We start from the raw sequence: 27,468 nt of genomic DNA, 5'->3' as shown, positions 1-27,468 counted from the left end.
TTTCAGTGTGAGTTCTCTCTCCTCTGGGTAGTGAGATTATTGTAGCCTCCCCTGTGGGGCTTGTAAGTTATGGGCCTTCCCCATTACTGAAATAGCTCCAGGGAGACGCATGCAGAAACAGGCAAATGTGTGCCTTGCGTATCCATAACCCTTCACAATTCACACTTCAAAGTGACGAAAGTGTACAAAAGGGAAAGCCATAGAGGTCCATCTGAGGTTTTCTTTCTGACCTGAACAATCTTCCTGCTCCCCAAGGTCAGGATCCAGTGCAAGCTGCCAATCGACTGACGTGTCCCTCAACAATTAGTGCCAATTTCAACTCGGGGTGTTCCTACACAGAGTTGCTGATGAGTAAGAACATAAGAAATAGGAACAGGAGTCGGCTGTTTGGCCCCTCGAGCCTGCTCCGCCATTCAATAAGATCATGGCTGATCTGATCATGGACTCAGCTCCACTTCCCTGCCCGCTCCCCATAACCCTTTACTCCCTTATCGCTCAAAAATCTGTCTATCTCCACCTTAAAAATATTCAATGACCCAGCCTCCACAGTTCTCTGGAGCAGAGAATTCCATAGATTTACAACCCTCTGAGCGAAGAAATTGTTCCTCATCTTAGTTTTAAATAGGCGGCCCCTTATTCTAAGACTATGTCCCCAAGTTTTAGTTTCCCTATGAGTGGAAATATCTCTCTTCATCCACCTTGTCGAACCCTTTCATTATCTTATGTTTCAATAAGAGCACCTCTCATTCTTCTGAACTCCAATGTGTATAGGCCCTGTCCTATCATCATAAGTCAACCCCCTCATCTCCGGAATCAACCTAGTGAACCTTCTCTGAACAGCCTCCAATGCATGTATATCCTTCTTTAAATAAGGAGACCAAAACTGTATGCAGTAGTATAGGTATGGTCTCATCAATACCCTGTACAGTTGTAGCAGGACTTCTCTGCTTTTATACTCTATCCCCCTTGCAATAAAGGCCAACATTCCATTTGCCTTCCTGATTACTTGCTGCACCTGCATACTAACTTTTTATGTTTCATGCACAAGGACCCCCAGGTCCCGCTGTACTGCAGCAGTTTGCAATTTTTCTCCATTTAAATTATAATTTGCTTTCCTATTATTTCTGCCAAAGTGGATAACCTCACACTTTCCCACATTATACTCCATCTGCCAAATTTTTGCCCACAGTAGGCTGAAAGGAGTAAACAAGGTTAAGCACAGCTCCATCTTACAGGAACATAACAACGTAACCAATAGGAGCAGGAGTCAGCCATTCGGCCCCTCGAGACCGCTCCGCCATTCAATAAGATCATGGCTGATCTCTGACCCCAACTCCACTTTCCCGCCCGATCCCCACATAACTAAACTTCACCACCCAGCTTTTGACCCCTGATGATCTCATGAGCAATGCCACAGGAGATCTACTAGTATATGTTTTATGTGTATTTGTGTGTGTGTGTGTGTGTATCAATAATATAGTTCTTGCGTATAGCACATACATATCACACTTATGTCCTGTAACAGTTCCCCTGCCAAACTTTGCTGATAACACCTGTATTATGAAGTACCATAATGCTCCGACTCACCATGAAGAAAGAAAGACTTGCATTTATATAGCGCCTTTCACGATCACCGGATGTCTCAAAGCGCTTTACAGCCAATGAAGTACTTTTGAAGTGTAGTCACTGTTGGATTGTGGGAAACACGGCAGCCAATTTGCGCACAGCAAGCTCCCACAAACAGCAATGTGATAATGACCAGGTAATCTGTTTTTTTTTGTTATGTCGATTGAGGGATAAATATTGGCCAGGACACCGGGGATAACTCCCCTGCTCTTCTTCGAAATAGTGCCATGGGATCTTTTACGTCCACTTGAGAGTGCAGACTCGGTTTAACGTCTCATCTGAAAGACGGCACCTCTGACAGTGTGGCACTCCTTCAGCACTGCGCTGGAGCGTCAGTCTAGATTTTTTTTGTGCTCAAGTCTCTGGAGTGGGATGTGAACCCACAACATACCCACTGAGCCACAGCTGACATGATCCAAACCATGACTTATATATATATATAATTTTGGGTACCGTGAGTGAAGAGGATATCTGAATTATTAGACTGATATTTTCAGTGCCCTTCAAAATCGTTGCTGAAAGCAGACTGGTCTTGTGTGCAATTCTTTTTTTTTACTTTTACCCCTTTTTTTGCCTTCAGTTTTCATTACCTTTATTAGATAACATGAATAATACACAGTTGGTCACCATAATAGGCCTGTCAGCGCGAGAAGGAGAGAGACCTGGATATATGGTCCTCCTTGCTCCTGAAATAAAAGTCAGATTACCTTAGCAACCAAGTATTATCCTCTATATATTCTGGGGTTTTTTTTCAATTTGCTGCAGAATGCCTATTAAATGAGTGTTTATGAATGTATATAAATAGTCAGGAACCAGACTGCAATTCAAAGAAAGGCTTCTTGAAACCATTTCCAAAAAGGGAAATCAGTGCTTAGAAGTTGAAATACTGTGCGTTGTAAACAGAAATGACCTTTTCTGTTACGCCCAGATGACCTCAATCTTCCTTCTAAGGCCTCTGCGAAAATACTTTAAAATTTATGTCTTCCACTTCCTCACAGATTTTTTTTTTCCGGATGATTTTTCCAAATGACTGTCCTGTAGGCTGTGACCCTCCAGCCTCAATGTGATCGCCAAAAAAAATTTACAACTTTACTGAATCAATTGTTTGTCGGCGGTGCACGATTTGGGAGCAAAGTCAGAAATATTTCAAGATCAAAATGCAAATAAATACAAAGTAACCCCTCACCAGGAGACTCTGATCTTCCACCAACCTCTGTAATAAGATATATTGTTACAGCTCTCTCAGTAATAGCGAAACCATATAAAACACGCTCTTTATACAACAAGTGGGGAAACATTTCCATTAAGTTCCCATTAAGATACTTCATGATCGCTAATGTAATTGGAATGTCAACCCACTGTAAATCCCCAAACATATTCTCTCTTTTTATAAACAGAATGCTAAAAGGCACATATTATATGATATCATAGTTACTGCACCTTTGTGTATGACCTTCCACATGGTCTACAGGGCATTAGTGATACCCGCCCTCCTGTATGACTCAGAGACATGGACTATATACAGCAGACATCTCAAAGCGGTGGAGAAGTACCACCAGCGCTGCCTCCGCAAGATACTGCAAATCCACTGGGAGGACAGACGCACCAACGTCAGTGTTCTCGCTCAGGCCAACATCCCCAGCATTGAAGCACTGACCACATTCGACCAGCTCCGTTGGGCGGGCCACATCGTCCACATAACCGACATGAGACTCCCAAAGCAAGCGCTCTACTCGGAACTCCGACACGGCAAGCGAGCCCCAGGTGGGCAGAGGAAACGTTTCAAGGACACCTTCAAGTCTCCTTGATAAAATGCAACATCCCCACCGACACCTGGGAGTCCGTGGCCAAAGACCGCCCAAAATGGAGGAAGAGCATCCAGGAGGGCGTTGAGCACCTCGAGTCTCGTCGCCGAGAGCATGCAGAAAACAAGCGCAGGCAGCGGAAGGAGCGTGCGGTAAACCAGTCCCACCCACCCTTTCCTCCAACCACTGTCTGCCCCACCTGTGACAGAGACTGTAATTCCCGTATTGGACTGTTCAATCATCTGAGAACTCACTTTTAGAGTGGAAGCAAGTCTTCCTGGATTCCGAGGGACTGTCGATGATTTTGATTTTATTTGGATGACCTTCCATCTCAGGCAGAGCTTTAATAGCCGTGTTACTGCAGACTGAAATCTTTCATATCCTTTATACATCATGTTCAGCACAAAACCTTTTATTTTGAAGTGAAGGATAATAGTTCTGCGAAATGGAATGCAATTTCATTCCAGACACCCAGTGTCAGCATCAAGCATGGCCAGGTCAGATATAGTATCGCTGGGGTTTAGAAGAATGAGAGGTGATCTCATTGAAACGTATAAGATTCTAAAGGGGATTGACAGGGTAGATGCTGAGAGGTTGTTTCCCCCCTGGCTGGAGAATCTAGAACCATAGTCTCAGGATAAGGGGTCGGCCATTTAAGACTAAGATGAGGAGGAATTTCTTCACTCAGAGGATAGTGAATCTTTGGAATTCTCTGCCCCAGAGGGCTGTAGATGTGGAGTGTCTGAATATATTCAAGGCTGAAATCGATAGATTTTTGGACTCTAGGAGAATCGAGGGATATGGAGATTGGGCGGGAAAGTGGAGTTGAGGTAGAAGATCAGCCATGATCTCATTGAATGGCGGAGCAGGCTCGAGGGGCCAAATGGCCTACTCCTGCTCCTAATTCTTATGTTCTTATGGATGAGATGCAGAGTAAGGTTCTCTCTACTCTGCCGAGCAACGTGCCTGAAAGCCAGCAGAGTACCCCCTACTGCACCAGTCTGGCATTACCATTTCCCACACCAGTCAAACTCACGGGGTGAAGGGATAACTTGCTCACCCAACACACCAAAGTATTTTTTTAATTCATTCTCGAGATGTGGGCATCGCTGGCAAGGCTGGCATTTATTGCCCATCCCTGTTTGCCCTCGAGAAGGTGATGGTTAGCCGCCACCTTGATTAAGTGTCTCGCTGGGTCATTTCAGGGGACAGTTAAGAACCAACCACATTGCTGTGGGTCTGGAGTCACATATAGGCCAGACTGGGTAAAGACGGCAGATTTCCTTGTATTTTTCCCCCCTAAAGACTGTCTTGTGTTGATGGTCAACTGTTGCAATACTATATATATAAAAAAAATGTTTTCACCATAAATTTATTTTCAGCCACTTGTTGGATTTGGTTTCTTGGTCAAGAGGATGAGCAGACAACTAGCTCCTGGGCCCCTCCTTCTCGGGAGGCCTTGAGAAACATCACCATCTAACATGCCCCTCGCCCTCCATGGCAAAATACAGCACCTTCACACCTGGCTCAACTTTGGGGCCATTCCCTACAAAAAAATCAAATGTGCGTGGATATTGTGGGAGTGGTTATAAAGAGCTACTCTTTAAATTGGATTATAAATGGTTAATGGTTTTTGCAGCTACTGTTGCCGTGCAATTGTATTTCCCAACAGCTGCTTTGATTTCATTTTACAATTAAAAAAAACTTGTTATCTCTGCCTATTGCCTAACCTTACTGAAATGTTTTAAATGCTTGATTAACTGCTTATGGCTGCTTTTCTCCGTGAGTGGCTGCTCGCGTGTGCTGTGTAGCTCAGAGTTCACAGCTGCTAATTATGGCTGGATTATTTTAGCAAAAGATTATCAGTTTCAGTTTATTTTTGCCGATTCACGTTGCGGGGTTTGGGACAAAACACAAAAGGTGCAGGGCACACGACTGGAAAGTGGCCCCCTGTACAGAACAGTGTTGTGTCCGCTAGACTTGACTATTCCAACGCACTCCTGGCTGGCCTCCCACATTCTACCCTGCGTAAGCTAGAGGGGATCCAAAACACGGCTGCCCGTGTCCTAACTCACACCAAGTCCTGCTCACCCATCACCCCCTGTGCTCGCTGACCTACATTGGCTCTCGGTTAAGCAACACCTCGATTTCAAAATTCTCATCCTTGTTCACAAATCCCTCCATGGCCTCGCCCCTCCCTATCTCTGTAATCTCCTCCAACTCCACAACCCCCCGAGATATCTGCGCTCCTCTAACTTTGCCCTCCTGAGCATCACTGATTCTAATCGCTCAACCATTGGTGGCCGTGCCTTCTGATGCCTGGGCCCCAAGCTCTGGAACTCCCTGCTTAAATTGTGGAGTGTTGAATTGCGGGTAAGACATTAAATGGAGGCAAAACACTTCTCCAGAGCTAGGAGATGGGAAAGGATAAAATCTCAAAGGCTACTCAACTTGCACCAATCTCACATATCACCTAGAAATTGGCTTAAAGGTTTTTAGGAATCTAGATATAGGTCACTTTGGGGATAAGTAAGATAACTAAATCTAAAACAATTGCCAATGCACCATGGTGTCACAGGTATTGTGAATATTCACCATTAGTGCCATACACAATACAGTTTGATTTGTTTCTACATTACTGACTAACCCATGGTGGAAGAGTATCGTACAGGTAGACATAGCATCATCATCATCATAATCGGTCCCTCGAAGCGAGGATGACTTGCTTTCATGCCAAAAAGGGATGAGTTCGCAGGTGTTTCAATGAAGGACCTAATATTCCAGATCCCAAACTACATGTTGAAGGGTGGAAGATGCCTGTGAGTGGATTTTTTTAACGTGGGGTGGCCGTTGCACACCAGCCACCACACGGGCTTCACAGAGCTAGGTCTTGGTCCAGTGGTACGGATTACCCAAGACTAACTGGAGACCAGCTCTGCTGCACAGACCGAGCATGCACACATATCGCAGTGTGGGCTGGCCCGTGCTGACACAGCAGGAACATCTTCACGTACACAATAATGCCATTGCACAAAACCAGAGCAATACCCTGTATTCAATGTATTGCTGCTGGTCAGATGGGCTGAATGTGATTGTCTCCATGAAGCAGTTGGTGCCACAGTGTCTTTACTGCCTGGATCAGCTGGGAACAGCACCTCCAAGTTCCACTCTGTAACGTACCCTGTCCGTATGCTCATAGGTTTGTGGAGCTGTTGCATTATTTGAAGGGGCTGCTCCTCGATTTCTGGTTGCACTACCGTCCCACGCTCCTGATCTTTGGGCACCCGGTACAGAGGGGAGCAGGCAGGTTAGAGGGCCTCCTCGTAGGACTGCTCCTGGGCCTGGCCAAAGTGACCATTAACCGATCCAGGCAGCAGGCGGTCTCGAGGGGATCGTTCAGCCTGACTGCCTGCCTCTTTAAGTTCGAGCCAGGGGTGTCCCTGGAGATAGAGCACACGGTGTCCACCGGTATGCTCGCTGCCTTCCGCGAGAGCTGGGTGCCGGAGGGACTGGAGTACATCATTTCAACAGGGAACAAAATTTTAATTTGATTTGACAAAGTTCCCTTTAATGTTTATTTGATAATTTGTGGATTTTGGTGCCCATAAAAAAGGGGCACTGGATTAAAAGTTCTACCAAAATAGTTGCAGAGCTGTTGCATTATGAGTGGCTTAGCCAGTCACATGATCTTCACAAGACTCAATAAAACCCCAGCCAGTTGAGTCTAGGCCAATCCAACAATGAGGTATGCAGTTGTGAGCCTAGTGGATGAACTGGTAATGTGTAGTGTGATTGTTAAACCATTGTTGATAAACGAATTAGTTCTTTTTAGCAATGTGTTGCTATGAATTCTTAAGCAAAGAACCCATGAAGCAAATGCATTACACCCTCCAAGTCACACACCATCCTGACTTGGAAATATATCGGCCGTTCCTTCATCGTTGCTGGACCAAAATCCTGGAACACCCTCCCTAACAGCATTGTGGGAGCACCTTCACCACACGGACTGCAGCGGTTCAAGAAGGCAGCTCACCACCACCTTCTCAAGGGGCAATTAGGGATGGGCAATAAATGCCGGCCTTGCCAACATCGCCCACATCCCATGAATGAATTTTAAAAACTGGCCAGAAAAATACATAACCACAAATGCACCAAAGTAATTGTTCCCATCTTCCAACTCTGCATACACAGGGTCATAACAGTAATTTAAAAGATTATATATAAGCTAGACTAGAATATGGATGAATGGAAGACAATATTTAAGTTATTAGAGCACTGGCTAATATTGTACCCTCATTTGTTCAATTTTCTACAATAAATCATTTCATTATCATAGCGATGCCCTTTATATATGAGATATAGAAGTCCAATTCTGTACTTCCATATCTCTCCAATGTGTTTCCATGTTGTTGTGACTTTCTCCTGTGTTGCTCTGACAGGTTTCTTACATGTGATTCACTTTAATCTTAATCAAAATCACAACATCATTATGAAGCTCCAATGATAATTAATTTTGGTGTTACACATTGCCGTTTCTCTATACCCCTTTGGTGTGAATGTACTGTATACAGCTGTTAGTTTGTTTCGCACTGTGACTATTGCACTGTGATATTTATTGTGCTTTTCAATCTTTCCCCCATGACCGCTCGACGCTGAAGTTGAATGAAATTTATGCACTGAAAAGGACCTCAGGAAAATCCAAGATGGCGGCCAAGCGGAAAGGTGGCCTGAAATTGAACGCTATCTGCGCCAAGCTGAGTCGGCAGGTTGTGTACGACTGTGGGGCAGAGCAGGCTGAGCCAGACCATAAACCTCAAGAGAACGACAACGCTGACGGGCTGCCACATGGCGAGCAGGACGGGGAGCCTGACTACCCCGATGGACCACAGGACGTGCAGCAGTTGGAGGAGGACAAGAAGAGGCGGGAGGCGATCGAGAAATGGGTGAATGGGGAATACACCGACGAGCACGGGGACCGTGGTGAAGAGCGGGTGATAAAACTTGGCGACGGTGAATACACTCCCCCCGAAGGGGTGTACATGGTGCAGCCCAAAGGGTGCAGTGATGAGGAGGACAATGATGGAGCACAAGAATCCCTCGATGGCAGTTACATGGATGACCGAGATTCCGAGGGAGTGGGGCCGAAAGAAGAAGGCTACAACTCTTCCAGTGACGCCAGTATGAGGCAAGCCAGCATTGCTTCTTCAGGTGAGCCACCCTTATTTCCTGTGCCAAAAAATATATTTTTGTTTCTCGTTCTTAAGTTCTTAACTGGTCACGGAATCATAGAAACTTATGGCACGGAAGGAGGCCATTTCGGCCCCTCGTGTCCGCGCCGGCCGACAAAGAGCGATCCAGCCTATCTCACTTTCCAGCTCTGGGTCCGTAGCCCTGTAGGTTACGGCACTTCAGGTGCACATCCAAGCACTTTTTAAATGTGGTGAGGGTTTCTGCCTCTACCACCCTTTCAGGCAGTGAGTCCCAGACTCCCACCACCCTCTGGGTGAATAAATTTCTCCTCAAATCCCCTCTAAACCTCCTATCAATTATTTTAAATCTCTGCCGCCTGGTTGTTGACCCCCTCTGCTAAGGGAAACAGGTCCTTCCTAGCCACTCTATCTCGGCCCCTCAATTTAATACACCTCAATAAGATCTCCCCTCAGCCTCTTCTGTTGCAAAGAAAACAAAACCAGCCTATCCAATCTTTCCTCACAGCTAAAATTCTCCAGTCCAGGCAACATCCTGGTAAATCTCCTCTGTACCCTCTGTGGTGATAAGACTTTTCTCTGAGGGGGCACTCAGTCTTACTTGTTAATTGAAAGAAATAGTAAGAAAAATCCCAAGTATACACCAACTCTCCGCCACCCCCAACCCCCCCACCACAATAAATATATCTCCTGTTATTGTGATAAATATTACCTCTTCAGTTCCGATATGATATATAATGTTAACCGGTTCAATGTTGAGGCTAAAAGAAAAAGTTCACGATAACATGGATCATGTGCCTCTTTAAAAAGGATTTCAACATTTTTAAGGGATAAAAAAACTGCACCCAGAATTATTTGGTACTTTTTAATAGAACGTGTTCCACATGCAAAGTCTACATTTGCAAAGTAAATGTGGTGGGGTTTTTCTCACTCTCGCAGTGCTCTGGGGTGTGATAAGTGTACATGTCTGTGCATGTTCTCAGTAACTTCACGCCTAATGGTTTATCCAAAAGTCTTAACTAAGAGCTGGTGGGCTTTGCTGCTCTGTGTATCTCATCTGTGCAGGGACGGTGGTGATTAACCCACAGTCGTACCCCACTGCACAGGCACTAAGCCAGCCTAGTGCCTGAATTCTCTGGGAATTCGGTAAGTGGGGTATGTCAGTGCATAGAGGGAGTGTATGCTCTGCATTCATCATCATCGGCGGTCCCTCGAACGACAATGACTTGCTTTGACACCAAACGAATGAGTTCGCAGGTGTTTCAGTGAAGCACCCGATGTTCCAGTCTTTAACTCGAAGGGTGGAAGATGCCTGTGCGTGGATTTTTTTAACGTGTGGTGACCGTTGCACATCAGCCACCACAGGGGCTCGACAGAGCTAGGTCTTTATCCAGTAGCAAGGGTTGAACCAGGACGACTGGAGTCCAGCTCTGCTGCACGGACCTAGTGCGCACACATATCGCAGTGTGGGCTGGGCCTGTGCTGCCTCTGGGCCCTCTGCTCTTCCGAGCCCGTACCCCATTTGCCGCACCTCCGCCATGATCACTCGCCGCTCCTCCGCCACAAAAACACTTACCAGACACATCACTAATCAATACAATAAACTCAGGGCAGCGATGATGGCACCAGGCATTTCAATTCCATCTTCCTTGCAAAGACACAGACATGAAAACTTAATTATCAAAACTCTAATTAACACTGCTGTTTCACATCTCTCATATCGGATTTCCTTCCGACTGTCACATCTCACCACAATTAAGAATCACATCAAAAAAAATATATATATAATGTGAAAATTGTGCACAGGGCTCGGGGATGGACTTTCCTTGAAAGGACAAATTCTTTTACCATTCGGCATTTAAATGGTGATGAAAGGCGCAAGTCCCACGGTGCTAATTCATGTTGTTTGTCAGTTCAGTTCCAGAATGTAAAAAGGTAGCGTTGTGGCGATACGCTGCCCCCATTTGTTATCACGTTATAGGAAAATGTGTTTTTAATTGCTTCAAATATAGCCAAGGTCTGGGACTCCTCTTCATGCAGGAATTTGCAGGCTTTAAGTGCAAAGATTAGGGTACTTCATGTAAAGCTCTCCAGTGACACTTTGTCTCGAACTGGCTTCTGATAGAGAAATATGGAATTATCTCAAACCCAGGGCACTAAAGGCAGGGATGACATCATCAGGTCGAAACATGATAAGGTCAATACATTTTTACACTATTTTTAAAGTAAGATTATCTGACACTCTGTCAGAACAAATCATTCTTGCTGAATTCAAGCCTTATGAGGCTTACATACTTGCCGCTCCCTCGACCTGTGCACCCGGACCCAGTGTACCAGGAGCAGGCCTTCAGTTATTTTGGAAAACTATTCACTCAACACATTCTGCAATGCAGGCACGCACGATTTTATGTAATACCACATTTAGATGCTATGCATCACACACTCGCAGATATAAGTAGTAATATTTAGGTGTTGGTTTTTGTAAACCTTCCTCCTCCGTCTCCACATCACTGCCTGCAGAATAAAATATTTTCTTCTCTGTTTCACCCCACCCCCCGCCCTTCTTTAGCCTCCCACCTTAAAAATGTTCTCCTTCTGTTAGGGGTGTGAGTGTATTCACCGCAATGTCCCACACCAGCTAACTTTTTACACACGCCGACTCTGACAAAGTTAACTTTCCGCCTTTGCTCTCTCAGTGGGGCACCCGCCTTGTCAGAGGTGCACATTGGAATTTTGGGGGCGGGCTGCACGTGATCCATTGAAAGGGTCGGAAAATGATGTGCGCTTGTGTCCGGATTTCCAGTGTCCCCCCTCAATGATAGAGCAAAGCTGGAATATTTCCTTTCACAAATTGAAGGGCTCTTCTACGTCCCTCGACACGACGTCGAGACCCGTTACTCGACTCTGATAATCGAGGCGCTTCCCGATACCGCAGATACCAGTGGTGCAAACAGAGGTGCCAGAGTTTACCAGTGTGAGACTCCTAGAGCTGTGCCAGCCCAAATATGTGAGACACACTGTGGGGATCGAATGGCCATTAACCGGTCCAGGCAGCGGGCGGTCGAGGGGGTCGTTCAGCCCGACTGCCTGCCTCTCTTCCGCGGTTACATTCGAGCCAGATTGTCCCTGGAGATGGAGGGCATGGTGTCCACCGGTACGTTCGCGGCCTTCCGCGAGAGGTGGGTGCCGGAGGGACTGGAGTGCATCCATCACCCCCGGCACCCAAATTTTAATTTGAACCATTATTGTAAAAAGTTCATTTGTTTAATTTGTCGGTTTTAGTGCCCCTTTAATAAGGGGGGGGCTCTTGATCTTTTGTTTTACTAAAATAGTTGTAGAGGACGAGTAACAATGACCACAGTTTGGACTTTGTGCTTCTCAGTACAGTTGACAATGCTTCATAAATCCTCTTGGATTGTTCCAGCCAAGCTAAGTAACAATGGGCAATAGTGACCATTATTTATACAGGAGATTTTAACTCATGGGACGGTTGAGCTGAATAGTATGATACTTGGTGCAAATTGCCACACCTGGATCTTGTGTCTATAAAATAAATATCTCTGTTTTGTACAATTTACAAAAGAAGGGCTTAACGTTTAAAAACATTGGACCAGGAATACTAACATTGGTAGACCTCGATAACTTTGTGGCCTCACTATCCATATCTCAGGATATAGATGGTGCCCTTGCCCATATCATGGTGCCCTCTGTTTTGGATTTCTTATCAACCACCTTGACCCAAGAACTGATCTATTTGGGTCCCCTCCGGTTAAAAACCAAAGCACTGCAGGTCAGGGAATTGAGGAATCGAAGGATATGGGGATAGTGCAGGAAAGTGGAGTTGAGGTCGAAGATCAGCCATGATCTCACTGAATGACGGAGCAGGCTTGAGGGGCCGAATGGCCGACTCCTGCTCCTATTTCTTATATTCTTATGTCTCTGAGCCTCTGAGGCTTCTATCCTGTATAAGATATGGTGTCAATTGCCATTCTTCTAGTCAGTTTTAAATTTACCAGGAGTTGTTTAAGAAGTAAGATGAGTATTCGGGAAACGGAATCCCAGTACAAACACCAGGAAGAGGAGGAGGCCATTCCGCGCCTCAGGCCCGTTTCCCCATTCTATTAAATTACGGCTGATCTGTAACTTAACTCCATCTAACCGCCTTGGTTCCGAAACCTTGAATACCCTTGCCTAGCAAAAATTGATCGATCTCAGTTTTGAAATTTTAAATTGACCCCCAGCCTCAACAGTTTTTTGAGCACGAGAGTTCCAGATATCCACAGACCCTTTGTGTGAAGGACCCTCTACTCACTTTATGTTGCTAAGTTACTCTCGCTTGGTAATATAGGACTGCAACATTTAAAGCCACTTGGCCTGGCTTGACAAACACCTTGGAATGCCGATTGGTCTTTGAGCTTGCCGTCACACGGTGCAATGTCTGATACTGGCCGTTCCTTGAAGGAACATTTTGGCAGAATTCTTGTGTCCAAATGAAAGTTAATTCAAATGTTGATGGATGTGTGGTCCGTGTGAATTTTTCGAAATGACAATATAACCGTGTTTTAAATTGTAATAATATGGCGGGTGAAATTGGGCCGCACCATTTGAATTTAACGAAAATTTAGCGCCCGTGAGATGGGCAGCTAAATGTCCCGGAATAGGGTCTTTGAGTCAAACCAATCTGCGGGGCGGTATTGTCGGGTGATTTGCCTCCACGGGGCGATAATGGGGATGAAAGCGCTGCGCTGATGCGTCATAACGTCCCTCCCTTTCGGTTAAAGGGGAAGACCGCTGTGAACTCTGCAGCCGCTATCCCGGCGCGCGCTGTGCCGCCGGTGAGGGTTTCGGCCGGGCAAGCCGGGGAGGGTTTCGGCTGTACCCAAGACGGGGGGTGCCAGACTACACATTGGTGGCCACGGCCAACAAAAAAAAAGATGGCGGCTGGGGTGCAAGGCCCCTTTAAGGGCGGCCGGGGCTATCGTTGGCGTCGCCCCACGCTAATCTCGTGTCCTGCGGGGCGCAAAGGGGTCGGCGCAGGGTGATAAAGGGTGGGCGCGCATGGCGATGACATAATCGCCGTGCGCGCCCCCCCCCCGGCCCAGGGCGAAAAGTAAAGGACGCACCGCAAACCCGTTTCCACCCTCGGTATCCGGGCGGGTCGCTTCCGCCGTCTGACCCCGGGCGGTAAATCATTAGCCCCCCCCCCCCCCCCCCGTTAGTCTCCCACCCCCGTATGGAGATTTACTCACCGAGCACATGTCAGCAAATGGGAGGCTCACCAATTTGCTAATTGCTCCTTATATCTTAAACTGCTCAAAAACACTATGATGGGCTGTGACAGCTGTCAGATTCGATCGCTCGTATTTCCCCCACCCTTCCAGTTGCTCCTTACAAGCCAAAGCTCTCGGGCTCTCCAGCCTGAAGTTCCCGACAATAAACTCTTATCTTGCACAATATTTTCCCCAACTGAGAAGGAGAGCTCGGTTGATCGGACCAGCTTTGATGATTGTTGTATGAGATACTTTTCCCAGTCAGCCAACACAAGGTGCATCCAACAGACTTCCCTTCCAGTTATCCCCCTGACTTTCTCCTTAAGGTGGCAACTTATGCTGAAAGGCAGCTCTACAGTGAGCCCCCCGCCCACCGCCCCCCCCAGGACTGCACTCCAAGTTGTCATTCTTCATGTTGAAGGCAGACAATTGGCATCAGTGGGCTATTCAGCCACAGCGGCCTCACTGATTGCGCCCGTACTCAGTCTCCACACGCCAGCGTGAACATTCCAGCGATTTGGCGCATGAGCCCTGAGCGGGTTTCCATCTCCCCGGCTTGGAGGTGCTGGAGGAGGTAGTGCAGCCACGCACCGAGACCAGCACAGACTTGGGACTTACCGAGCTGGTGCGGCTCAGAGCCACAGAACCAGCCCCACTGAACCATCAAAGGGATGCCACGTCACTTCTGACAGTGGAGATCACCCGTCGCTTCCTGTTTCACACGTGAAGGGAAATTTGCCCCCGTCCTGTGTAATAAAATTGTAACACCATCGGCAATGAGCAAAGTGGCAAATCCACTCACAAAGCCCAGTTGCAGATCGGTTTGACAACTGCCCGGGACTGCCATTCCTGGAGTCTCCAGGATTGAGGATTAATATCCTGGGTCACTGCAGTAACCCGGGGGGAATGATCATCGGGGCTTTACTGGGGGCAGGGGGAGGGAGAAATGCGGAAGTTTGGGGCGCTGGACATTTGGAAGCTGGAAAAGTTAGCGCCGGGTGCTAATGGTTCCTGGCTTTTGCTAAATTCGGTGTCCAGGAAGCAAGTGGCGTGCTAAGTGTCCTCGTCCTTCCTGGAGCGCTGCAGGAGGCGGGCGGGGTGGGAGTGGTGCAGCGATGCACAATGGCCTATGCATGCTGCCGCCATCCGAGACTCCTCCCCTCCCTTAAAGGGAAAGGCCATCCCTGCAACCGCTCCATTGCTGGTCCCCGATGACAGCCACGATCCGGCCCCATCAGCCTCCTTACAGCTCTTCAGGTGCACATCCAAGCACTTTTTAAATGTGGTGAGGGTCTGGAACTCCTTGCCTGAAAGGATTGGAGAGGCAGAAACCCTCACCACATTTTAAAAGTGCTTGAAGAAATTTCCCCTCAAATCCCCTCTAAACCTCCCCCCCAATTACTTTAACTCTATGCCCTTGGTTGTTAGCTCCTCTGCTAAGGGAAATAGGTCCTTCCTATCCACTCTATCCAGGCCCCTCATAATTTTATACACCTCCATAAGGTCTCCCCTCGGCACCTCTCTTCCAAAGAAAACAACCCCAGCCTATCCAATCTTTCCTCGTAGCTAAAATTCTCCAGTCCCGGTAACATCCTCATCAATCGCCTCTCCTTTATCTTTCATTTTCTTTGAACACTGTTGTTTATGGGTTATAAAAATACTGGTGGTGGGGGGGGGGGGAAGAGATGTGGGCGGAAAAGACTGACCAGGAAGGTGGGAGGTCATGTGATGAAGTCTCCACGCATACGTCCAACCAGATTTGCCAATGACATAAGAACATAAGAAATAGGAACAGGAGTAGGCCATTTGGCCCCTCGAGCCTGCTCCGCCATTCAATAAGATCATGGCTGATCCGATCATGGACTCAGCTCCACTTCCCTGCCCGCTCCCCATAACCCCTTACTCCCTTATCGGTTAAGACATGCAGAGGAACCTTCAGCCTGCAGTTGGTACCTACAGCCCAAATATTATCGTGATACATTCATTCCTCAGTTACAGTGGACAGTGAAATAGCGCTCGGTCAATTGTCTCTGATCCCAGCCCTCCGACTAACCTCGCACTGCCACTGCCGACTGAGCCAACACAATTAGTCTCACATTCCTAAAAAGAAAGTCTCTTTCGCACTTGCGAAACAAAACTGCAAGAGGAATTATTTTTTTTTGTTTAAAAAAGAATCGACTCTGTTGTGTTATTAGTCAGTGCGGGAGTTTTAAGAAAAATAGAAAATGGAAAGCCCCCCCCCCCCCCAAAATCTGCCCTTATAAAACCGGTTGGTCAATAAAGGCTAGACACCGAACAGATAGGGTGACTTTGCACATATTAAGTAGAGCTACGAGCAGAGTACATTTATGAAAACTTTGTTTAATGTACTGAGAAGCCATTGACTGGAACATTTAGCGAAATTGATTTTCCTGACATTGATGAACTCCCTTTATTTTGCCCCTGTATTAATTACTTTTTACAAATTAATTTAGCAGTCGTAAAACTTAAGAGCTGTGCAGAATGTCCCTGCAATGTTTAACTCTTCGCTTTCTTGCCCCCCCTCCCCCTCCCGCAGGGGAAGCCTCGACGCTCCACGACTATGCAGCAACGACCATGAATGAATTCCTGGGAATGTTCGGCTACGACGACCAGAACGTGCATGACGAGCTGGCGAAGAAGATCAGCTTCAACAAGCTGAACGCGGCGAGCTCGGAGAGCTGCCCGCCGGCCGGCGCGGGGGAGGACGTCTTGGCGAGGCGCGTCCGTGTATCCAAGTACGAGGAGTGCATTCGCAAGCTGAAGGCGGGAGAGCACCTCCCCCGGCCGCTGCCCGCCCTCAAGCCCGACGAGCAAGGACCCCGGCCCCTCCCGGGCAAGGACGCCCTCCCGCCCAGTGCCCACCAATCCGGGCAGGAGACTTCCCTCCGCCGCGAGGCCAAACCTGTGCCCCCCACCGCCACCGCCCCTCCCGCCCCCTCCGGCTCGGCGGCCCCCGCTCAGGGCCTGGCCTCACGGGCCTCCAAGTACGACTACTTCATCCAGAAGCTGAAGACAGGCGAGAGCCTGCGGCCCCAGAATGGCGGCACCTACAAGCGGCCCTCTAAATACGACCTGGAGAACGTCAAGTACCTGCACCTCTTCAAGCCGGGTGAGGGTGACCCCGACATGGGCGGAGCCATCGCCTTCAAAACCGGCAAGGTGGGCCGCCCCTCCAAGTACGACGTCAAGAACATCCAGAAACTGGCCATGGTGAAAGCCCCGACAAACATGGCCGCCGCCCCACTCACCAGCACCCTCTGTACCCCGGCGCTGAGCTCTGAGTCCCCCGCCTCCGTCGGCTTTGGCAGTCCCGACCCCCTCAAGTCCAGCTTCTCCAAGACCGACTCCATCACCACCGGAACCGTGTCCACGGTCAAGTAAGATTTTTTTTCTCTCTCTCCGATCGGTGGATCTGGTCAAAAACGGCGGGAAATTCAGTTGAAGGTTATTTGAGGCGCTAACGTCGGGCGATGGGAAAAAGTTAGCGTCGGGAAACGGTTTGCGTCGGCCGACAAAAAATTCCGCGGTTGCGTCCTGGGAGTGGGGCGGAGCGCTAAGGGGAGCATTCCACATGTCCCATAGGGCGCTAGGCTGGGTCAGCAACTGACTATCCCGAGCTAAAGAGCCGGTTTCGGAGCTCCCTGAGAGAGGCCTCCCTGCCAAAAAAACATAATTGGAAAAGAAAAGTCACCGATACATTACTCACCCCAAATAAAGTTAAATCGTAAAAGAATAATTTAAAATATCAATCGCACTGACCTCACGCTGTCGTTCCTTCCCGTAGCGCCCTGGGACAGCTCTGCGCGCCTGGCTTTCTCCGGCGGGGTCACTAGGGGGCGCTACGGGTGCAGCGTAAACCGAATGTGGCTTCGTGGCAATACCGGGGGTGTTGCACACTGGCATGGCGCTCCCGGCGATACTCCTCAGCGCCGCCGGTACTGGCACACGGAATTTGCCAAGCGCCGCGAATACTGCCGCACGCGGCTGCCAACCCTTTAGTGCCCCCAGTCCCCACCCTCACCACGGATTTCTAGCCCAAAGATTTTATAGAATGGGGGTGGTTCCCTCGCTGTGTCACCAATTCCGATCCGGTTACATTCTCAGTCGGTTCTTTCCGTTTGAAATCTAACCCCAAAAAAAGGCGCAGCGATTCCTATCGCCCTCATTACTCTGAGAAGGTGGGACCCGCTACCACAGTGAATGCTTGAAGCGATTAGCGTTGATGCACTGAAAGAGAGGTTCGCGAATCGGAGAATACGTTGCTCGGGGTGAGATGAAGTAAATAGCGGGAGGAGGCTCGTGCGGAGCGTAAACCGGGTTGGCCGAATGGCCTGTATCTGTGCTGTAAATTCTATTGAAAAATAGTGGATTTCCTTGAAATTCTTCAGGGAGAAGGCGATTGTCAAAATTTAAACCTAGAGATGACAATTAGAGATGGGAGCAGACAAAATACGTTTGGATGAGAATCTTTTGTCCGGTGTCCTAGCGGAGGTGATAATCCTAATTAAGTTAAAGCATCGTTAAAATAATGAATATGGGGGAATGTCATGTGAACGCCTTAATGCTCACCGGCAACAGTATATTCCAGGCTTTTCGGCACCTTGAGCTGGGCGTGACATTGCTGCAGAAAAATGGCAGATACCAGCAGCATAAACAGCAAGGAGAGTAAATAAAGGTTGCACACTAATAAATTGTAGAACATCAGTGCGTATGCGTCACTGTGAAAAATAATTTCAATCATATTGTATTCAAAATGAATGAGCCTATTATGTCGGAAATTGGTTTTCATCTCAAAGCACAGGGTTCATTTTATTTTGAGCTGGTAAAATGTCCTGTGATTACATTAATAATGATTTTAACCTTTACACATGCGCACACACAACCAAGTTGATCTTTCCAACTGGCTGAAGGAGTGCACATTGATTCACTCAGGTGCAGCCCCGGTTTAACGTGTTTGTGCAAAATGATTTTCATTGCGCTGTTAACGCAGGAGTTTTGAAATAAATAGACAGAAGAAACGGGAATGAAATAGTGCGCGTTGTGATGTTAAAATGGATGTTCCTCATCGCTGCACCGGGAGATGGGGGTGGGAGGGGAAGGAAAGGATGGGATGGGGCGCGAACGGGAGCCCCAAACTTGAGTTGGAGGGGGGGGCTGTTCCAGCCGAGAAGTCCGCCCAGCATCCAGACCGGGCGCAGGGAAGCAACTTGCGATGGGGGGGGGGCGGGGGTAGGTGCTCTCGTGCCCTGCCATCCTCGGGCAGGGGTCGGATCGAGACCCAAGCCCTGCGCCAACGCAGTCGGTTTCTCAAACTGCTTTACGTCAAAAAAGGGCGGCCACAAGTCTGAGTCTGATCCACTGGCAGGCATCAGGGATCACCTACTGCCGAGGCACCAGTGCGCTCCCGGACATAATGCTGCTAACTTAACAGAAAGTAACAGTGTGGCCGGGGGATGTTGCGTCTGGGGACGTCAGAGGTGCTATATAAATGCAAGTTGTGACGATTTACTCCGGCACATTGACCACTGAGGTCCCAGGTTCGTCGCCCGATCCCTGTACTGAGTTCGAAACTTTTGTTTGTTTCATTAACTCCCCCCTCCGACCGGGAAAAAGCTAGGCAGTGGGGTGGGGAGAGGGGCAGTTGATATAAGGTGGGTGAGATACCCACTCCTTTCCCTCCGAGCCGTGATCTTTCCCTACCTGATTTTTCAGGCATGCGAAATGTCTGCCCGAGTTACGGCGGGGACCAATTGGGGTCCTGCTCCGTCACTAAGACCCCGACAGCACATTAGCCCGGAGGCTGCCCCCCAGCGGAGGTCCGACAGTGACACCCTGCTCGAAGGGACCCTGCGCACTGCCTGCTCCTGGCCCCTCAGAGGGAACTGTCAGCCTCCCCCTACCCCGGGTTCTACCCCCTCCCAGCCGTGGCTCAGTGGGCAGCACCCTCGCCTCTGAGTCAAAAGGTTGTGGGTTCAAGTCCCACTCCAAGGAATTGGGCACAAAAATCCAAGCTGATACTCTGAGGGAGTGCCGCACTGTCGGAGGTGCCGTCTTTCGGATGAGACGTTAAACCGAGGCCCCGTCTGCTCTCTCAGGTGGGCGTAAAAGATCCCACGGCACTATTTTGAAGAAGAGCAGGGGAGTTATCCCCGGTGTCCTGGGGCCAATATTTATCCCTCAATCAACATCAGTGAAACAGATGATCTGGTCATTATCACATTGCTGTTTGTGGGAGCTTGCTGTGCGCAAATTGGCTGCCATGTTTCCCACAATCCAACAGTGACTACACGCCAAAACTACTCCATTGGCTGTAAAGCACTTTGGGCCGGCCTGAGGTCAGGAAAGTCGCTATAGAAATACAAGTCTTTTCCCCCAAGCAGACCTGATGCCCTCGCACTTGCCCAGCGGACCGTCTCGGGGATGTCGGGCTTCCCACTGCTTGCCCCCTGCCGCCTGGCTGTTTCCATCGGCAAGTGGGAATGCTACAATTAGCTTCGCCAGCCTGCTTTCCCCGCCCGGGAGAATTCAAATCCCCCCATTTCGGTTGACCTCAACCCAGGAGGCTTTTATCCTGCCATTAATGCGGATGGATTTCGGGTCGTTGGCCATTACAGGCACTTTGCTGTGTAGCGGGAGCAAGTGTCAGCTGACGCTGGGATTCCGGGCCATTCCGATACATTAGGAAATTGCTACGTCTCAGAAAAGAAATAAAGTGCGAATGGTAATACAGTTTTGACTGCATTTCAAACACGGGAAGAAAAATGGATTATATCATAAAAAAACATGTCAAAATGATTGTATTTGCCTGAATTATGGATGTCACAATGTGAGCTCACAACAACTTTTAGAAGGATATATATAACTGCCATTTGGATCCACAGCCGCCTGCTGTCGCTCCCTCCTGTACAGTGTGAGCAGTAACCGTACAGAGGGATAAATGCTGCAGCCCCACACCTGGCCCTGGCCCACATCTGGCTTGGCCCTGGTCCACACCTGGCTTGGCCCTGACCCACACCTGGCCCTGACCTACACCTGGCCCTGACCTACACCTGGTCCTGGCCCACACCTGGCCCTGGCCTACACCTGGCTTGGCCCTGACCCACACCTGGCCCTGACCCACACCTGGCCCTGGCCTACACCTGGCTTGGCCCTGGCCCACACCTGGCCCTGACCCACACCTGGTCCTGGCCTACACCTGGCCCTGACCTACACCTGGCTTGGCCCTGACCCACACCTGGCCCTGACCCACACCTGGCCCTGACCTACACCTGGTCCTGGACCACACCTGGCCCTGGCCTACACCTGGCTTGGCCCTGACCCACACCTGGCCCTGGCCCACACCTGGCCCTGACCCACACCTGGCCCTGGCCTACACCTGGCCCTGACCCACACCTGGCCCTGACCACACCTGGCCCTGGCCTACACCTGGCCCTGACCCACACCTGGCCCTGACCACACCTGGCCCTGGCCTACACCTGGCCCTGACCCACACCTGGCCCTGACCCACACCTGGCCCTGACCCACACCTGGCCCTGGCCTACACCTGGCCCTGATCCACACCTGGCCCTGGCCTACACCTGGCCCTGACCCACACCTGGCCCTGACCCACACCTGGCCCTGGCCCTCACCTGGCCCTGACTCACACCTGGCCCTGACCCACACCTGGCCCTGGCCTACACCTGGCTTGGCCCTGGCCCACACCTGGTCCTGGCCCTGACCCACGCCTGGCCCTGACCCACACCTGGCCCTGGCCTACACCTGGCCCTGATCCACACCTGGCCCTGGCCTACACCTGGCCCTGATCCACACCTGGCCCTGGCCCACACCTGGCCCTGGCCCTCACCTGGCCCTGACTCACACCTGGCCCTGACCCACACCTGGCCCTGACCCACACCTGGCCCTGGCCCTCACCTGGCCCTGGCTCACACCTGGCCCTGGCCCACACCTGGCCCTGGCCCTCACCTGGCCCTGACTCACACCTGGCCCTGACCCACACCTGGCCCTGGCCTACACCTGGCTTGGCCCTGGCCCACACCTGGTCCTGGCCCTGACCCACACCTGGCCCTGGCCTACACCTCGCCATGGCCCACACCTGGTCCTGACCCACACCTGGCCATGGCCCACACCTGGTCCTGACCCACACCTGGTCCTGGCCCACACCTCGCCATGGCCCACACCTGGCCCTGCAGCAATGTGTGGGGCGCTGTGTCAGGGACTTGCAGGGAAGGCGAGGGTACAGACTGATTGGGTCCAGTGTAGCACGCACTCGCCCTGACGCCCTCGCCCTGATGCACTTTCCCTGACACACACACACTCGTGCTCACACACTTGCCCTGACACCCTGACGCACTCGCACACTCGTGCTGACACACTCACACACTCGCCCTGACACACTCGCCCTGACACACTCTCACTCGCACTGACACACTCTCACTCGCCCTGACACACACGCACTCGCCCTGACACACTCGCCATCGCCCTGACGCACTTGCCCTGACACGCACACACACACGCGCGCCCTGACACACTCTCCCTCGCCCTGACGCACTCGCCCTCATGCACACACTCGCCCTGACACACACCCACTCGCCCTGATGCACACACTCACGCCCTGACGCACTGGCCCTGACACTCACACACACACTCGCCCTGACACACACACACACACACTCGCCCTGATACATTCACACACACACTCGCCCTGACACACACCCACTCGCCCTGACACACTCACACACTCGCCCTGACACACTCGCCCTCGCCCTGACGCACTCACCCGACACACACACACATACACACATACACTCACCCTGACGCACTCGCCCTGACACACTTACACTCTCACTTGCCCTGACACACACACACTCGTCCTGATGCACACACTCACGCCCTGACGCACTCGCCCTGACACAATCACACACACACTCACCCTGACACACTCACACACACACTCGCCCTGACACGCTCACGCTCACACTCACGCCCTGACACACACACACACACACACACTTGCCATGACACACTCACACACACACTTGCGCTGATACACACACACTCGACCTGACACACTCACAAACACACTTGCCCTGACACTCACACACCCCCCTGACACACACACTCACGCCCTGACACACTCACACACACACTTGCCCTAATACACACACACTCGACCTGACACACTCACATACACATTTGCCCTGACACTCTCACACTCGCCCTGACACTCTCACACTCGCCCTGACATGCTCACACTCGCCCTGACACGCTCACACTTGCCCTGACACACTCACACACATATTCGCCCTGACACACTCACACACACACTCACCCTGACACACTCACACACACACTCGCCCTGACACACTGCCATAGGCTTTTATTCGTCATATTTCTGATGGGAGGGTGGGGGGCTTTGTCATAAAGAAAGAGAGACTTGCATTTATATAGCGCCTTTCACGAACACTGGACGTTTCAAAGCCATTTACAGCCAATGAAGTACTTTTGGAGTGTAGTCATTGTTGTAATGTGGGAAACACGGCAGCCACCTTGCGCACAGCAAGCTCCCACAAACAGCAATGTGATAATGACCAGATAATCTGTTTTAGTGATGTTGGTTGAGGGATAAATATTGGCCGGGACACCGGGGATAACTCCCCTGCTCTTCTTCGAAATAGTGCCATGGGATCTTTTATGTCCACCTGAGAGGGCAGACGATTTAACGTCTCACCCGACAGAGGCCATGGTGAGGAATGCACCTTCTGTGTGCTGGGTGAGAGACCTGTGCCTGTTTCAGATAGTCAGTGATGCCTCGGGGAGACGGAGCAGGCAGGGGAGTGGGTCTGAGGAGATGTCAGTGCTCGGTGAAATAACTTGCTTTCATCTCCTCCTGCATTCGTATTTCGGTTCTGTTGCTTTACGCCTGTGATACTTTGCTGAGGCCGCGGTGATAGAATCGATGCCCTACTGTTGATTGACCTTCAGCTGAAGTTCAAAAACATGAGTGTTATTAACTTAATTTTAAATTTCTCAAACAGCCGCCTTTGCAAAGCCGAACCTTTATTGGATGACTCTTTCGGGTATGTGTGTTTTACGATCTTTACCTATTTCACCCACGAGCTGTATAGCTTTAACTGTAATTGTTTAAGGAAGAGTCCTTCAGAACCTTAGCGCGCTGCCCCTGACCTTGTCTCACAGTGGTCCATTACTGTAATTGCGTTTTATGATTGTGGCAATACGGCAAAGAAAAATTATTGTAATGAGTTTAACTCTTGAAGTATTGACTGTCCTTTCCAGCTTTAATAATGTGCAAGTGTGTTTCTCATGCCAGCATTTTCAAAAAAAATGTGCAAATGCTTAATATGAAAGAGCAGATTTATCAGGCACATTTTTGGACAGCTCGGCTGCCATATTGATATCGAGCTGGGCATTCCAAATCTACGCTTCATATTCCAGCAAATGTGCACAGTTCCTATCTGACTATCCGGTCACATATATTGATTTATGATTTCTAAAGAGATACCACATTGTTAAGTATGCAGCATCAAATAGCTGTGAATGTGTGTAATACCATGGAGGAACGGTAGAGAGTCTTTGCTTCACTGGAACAGTGTAAAATATGGCTTGAATTCTGGGTTTGCATTTGGCTGGAAAGGAAGTCAGTTCTAGTGAAGAGCATGTGCAGGAGAATTTTCTGAACAAAAACCTCTTATGTTATATTGCTGTATTGGAAAAATGCTCCTTTTGTGTTGTCCGATCTTGTTATTGCAAGTTCCTGGAGATATACAGTGTGGCAGCTCAGCACGAGCAGGCCTTTGCGATAAAGTGGGAATAATTCCAGACTTTAACGTCCTGCATTTGTCTACAGAGCGAGTTCATGAGCTTGGCCATTTCCACAGGGGCGCGGGAGGAGCACCCCAGTGACCCGATTGGTGGAGACACTGACCAATATGGCACTCGTACCCGGGCTCATGACCTGACCTGGTGGCTCTCAGCTGTGGCGGCTGTGGGACCAAGAACGGTATTCCCATTCCGGATTGCCGCCCAGACACGGATGCTGGAATGTGCACGTGCGCGCCATTGGCCAGAACACGGTCGGGTCTTTCCCCTTCAGCAGCATGTTGGTCCTCACTGTTGGGGCTGACACACTTGGACCTACATCCCGGAGGGTTAATGCCAGCCTGTGGAAAAGGGCCCTGATCAACAGTCAGTGCCTCAGAGGGAGAGCGGGACCCAGGCTGTACTGAGGGAGCGCCGCACTGTCGGAGAGGCAGTACTGAGGGAGCGCTGCACTGTTGGTGGGGCAGTACTGAGGGAGTGCCGCACTGTCGGAGAGGCAGTACTGAGGGAGCGCCGCACTGTCGGAGGGGCAGTACTGAGGGAGCGCCGCACTGTCGGAGAGGCAGTACTGAGGGAGCGCCGCACTGTCGGAGGGGCAGTACTGAGGGAGCGCCGCACTGTCGGAGAGGCAGTACTGAGGGAGCGCTGCACTGTTGGTGGGGCATTACTGAGGGAGTGCCGCACTGTCGGAGGGGCAGTACTGAGGGAGCGCCGCACTGTCGGAGGGGCAGTACTGAGGGAGCGCCGCACTGTCGGTGGGGCATTACTGAGGGAGCGCTGCACTGTCGGTGGGGCATTACTGAGGGAGCGCTGCACTGTCAGAGGGGCAGTACTGAGGGAGCGCTGCACTGTCGGAGGGGCAATACTGAGGGAGTGCTGCACTGTCGGTGGGGTATTACTGAGGGAGCGGTGCACTGTCAGAGGGGCCGTACTGAGGGAGTGCTGCACTGTCGAAGGGGCAGTATTGAGGGAGTGCTGCACTGTCGATGGGGCATTACTGAGGGAGCGTTGCTCTGTCGGAGGGGTAGTACTGAGGGAGTGCTGCACTGTCGGTGGGGCATTACTGAGGGAGTGCTGCACTGTCGGAGGGGCAGTGCACACTCCTGCACTTCCTTTTGAGCTATGGCAAGAAGGGACCGATCGGAATTCGAGTCCTCTTGGTCCAGGAATAGTAGCTGGCCCAGGAAAACAGAAAAACTATATCTGCAAAGTGCATTTGTGGGAGGCTAATATCTGTCTTTATTTCTCTGCAGAAGGCTGCCCAGTTCAAATGTGTCTGTAGTTAACCGGTAAGTGACTGTAAGAATGAGACTGTGCCTTGCATATACGAATGATGGGAGGGTGGAGGAGCTGTTGGGGGGAGTCTTCGAAATAGCGCCATGGAATCTTGCAGACGGGGCCTCGGTTTAACGTCTTATCCGACAGACAGCACCTCTGACAGTGCAGCACTCCCTCAGCACTGCACTGGGAGTGTCAGCCTAGATTTCTGTGCTCAAGTCCCTGGAGTGGGACTTGAACCCACAACCTTCTGACTCAGAAGCGAGAGAGAGTGCTGCCCACTGAGTCACGGTTGACACTATTCCTACAGCACAGAAGGAGGCCATTCGGCCCATCGAGTCTGCGCCGGCTCTTTCGAAGAGCAGTCCAGTTAGTCCCACTTCCCCGCCCCCCCCCCCTCCCTTTCGCCACATCCTGGAGTGGGGCTGAACCCCACAACCTTCTGACTCAGGAGCAAGAATGCTATCAGTGGGTCAAGCTATCTGACTATTCCTCTGCACTAGCATTGAGCTGGGCTCTTGTCGATTTTTGCTTAGGGCAATGGGTTGTGTTCCTACTGGGAAGAGAGTATCCACTCCTGATCAGCCCAATGGACATTACTTAAGGGGATTGATCGGTGTTTTGGTTTGGAGACTGTTACTGGGTTTATGGGGCAGCTAACCAAAAACAAACCATTGGAGGTTTTACTGGACTGGTAGCTGACGCCCAAGAAAGGCCCCAACAAACCCAGGGGTACAGACGTCCCTCAGCATATCCCAGTATGGAACGTAACCGGAAACGGGGAGGGTAAAAGCACTGCCATCTTTATTCTCATGCAATTGAAAAGTTTGAAATATTTCCACGTGGGTTTGAAACAACGCAATATTTTGTAACCCGACCAAAATCTTTTAAAATGTGGATGCCAAAAACACTTTGAGGAAGGTTTCCTCTGCACGGTGCGGGCAATATGTAAAGTACATGTTTATGATTTCACCACTCCTGGTGCTCGGGAGAACCCTTTCTGCCCCAGTATAACTCAAACCAAGTCATTTTAAAACCTACTTCACAATGTAAACTGAATGTAAAGTAGAACTGAAACGTGTGGGCATCAAAGTGCATAAATATTATATAATACTGAATGTCTGACTTATGTCAGAATTTGCATAACTTCCTGTAATTTTACATTTGTGACATTAAATATCTATTGTGCATCTGGGATGTAACACGCCCATTATTCTTCGTCGTGATTGGTCCCTTCCCCGAAGCGATTTCGCAGATTGACACGAACACTCACAGCCTACGTATGTTATGGAGGGGAGGGGCAGTAACAGAGGGGCAGTACTGGCTCTCGTTGGAGGGGGGTTGCCGGGGGACAGGTACAGACGCACTCACACACACGGAGACCATTGAAACCATATAGTTGTGTAGAATTCACCTCAGACTCAC

General features: G+C 50.0%; 1 protein-coding gene across 5 annotated transcripts in view; it reads left to right on the top strand.

Annotated features, from left to right (window-relative positions):
- The window catches only part of casz1 (castor zinc finger 1), a 520,923-nt gene that overhangs the window by 373,875 nt on the left and 119,580 nt on the right, over nucleotides 1-27,468 (top strand). For 4 of the 5 annotated variants that reach the window (XM_070860582.1, XM_070860578.1, XM_070860581.1 and 1 more), the window contains 4 exons: nucleotides 8,090-8,639; nucleotides 16,466-17,306; nucleotides 23,964-24,005; nucleotides 26,019-26,054. In XM_070860582.1, coding sequence (XP_070716683.1) covers nucleotides 8,135-8,639; nucleotides 16,466-17,306; nucleotides 23,964-24,005; nucleotides 26,019-26,054 — 1,424 coding nt within the window. In that variant the 5' untranslated portion in view covers nucleotides 8,090-8,134. Of the gene's footprint in view, nucleotides 1-8,089; nucleotides 8,640-16,465; nucleotides 17,307-23,963; nucleotides 24,006-26,018; nucleotides 26,055-27,468 lie in introns of those variants that run through there. The other variant, XM_070860583.1, reaches the window with a different exon arrangement.

The sequence above is a fragment of the Pristiophorus japonicus genome, chromosome 18 (assembly GCF_044704955.1).
Source record: "Pristiophorus japonicus isolate sPriJap1 chromosome 18, sPriJap1.hap1, whole genome shotgun sequence".
Lineage (NCBI taxonomy): Eukaryota > Metazoa > Chordata > Chondrichthyes > Pristiophoridae > Pristiophorus > Pristiophorus japonicus.
Note: the sequence above shows the minus strand (reverse complement) of the source record. Positions and strands in the feature narration are given on the sequence as shown.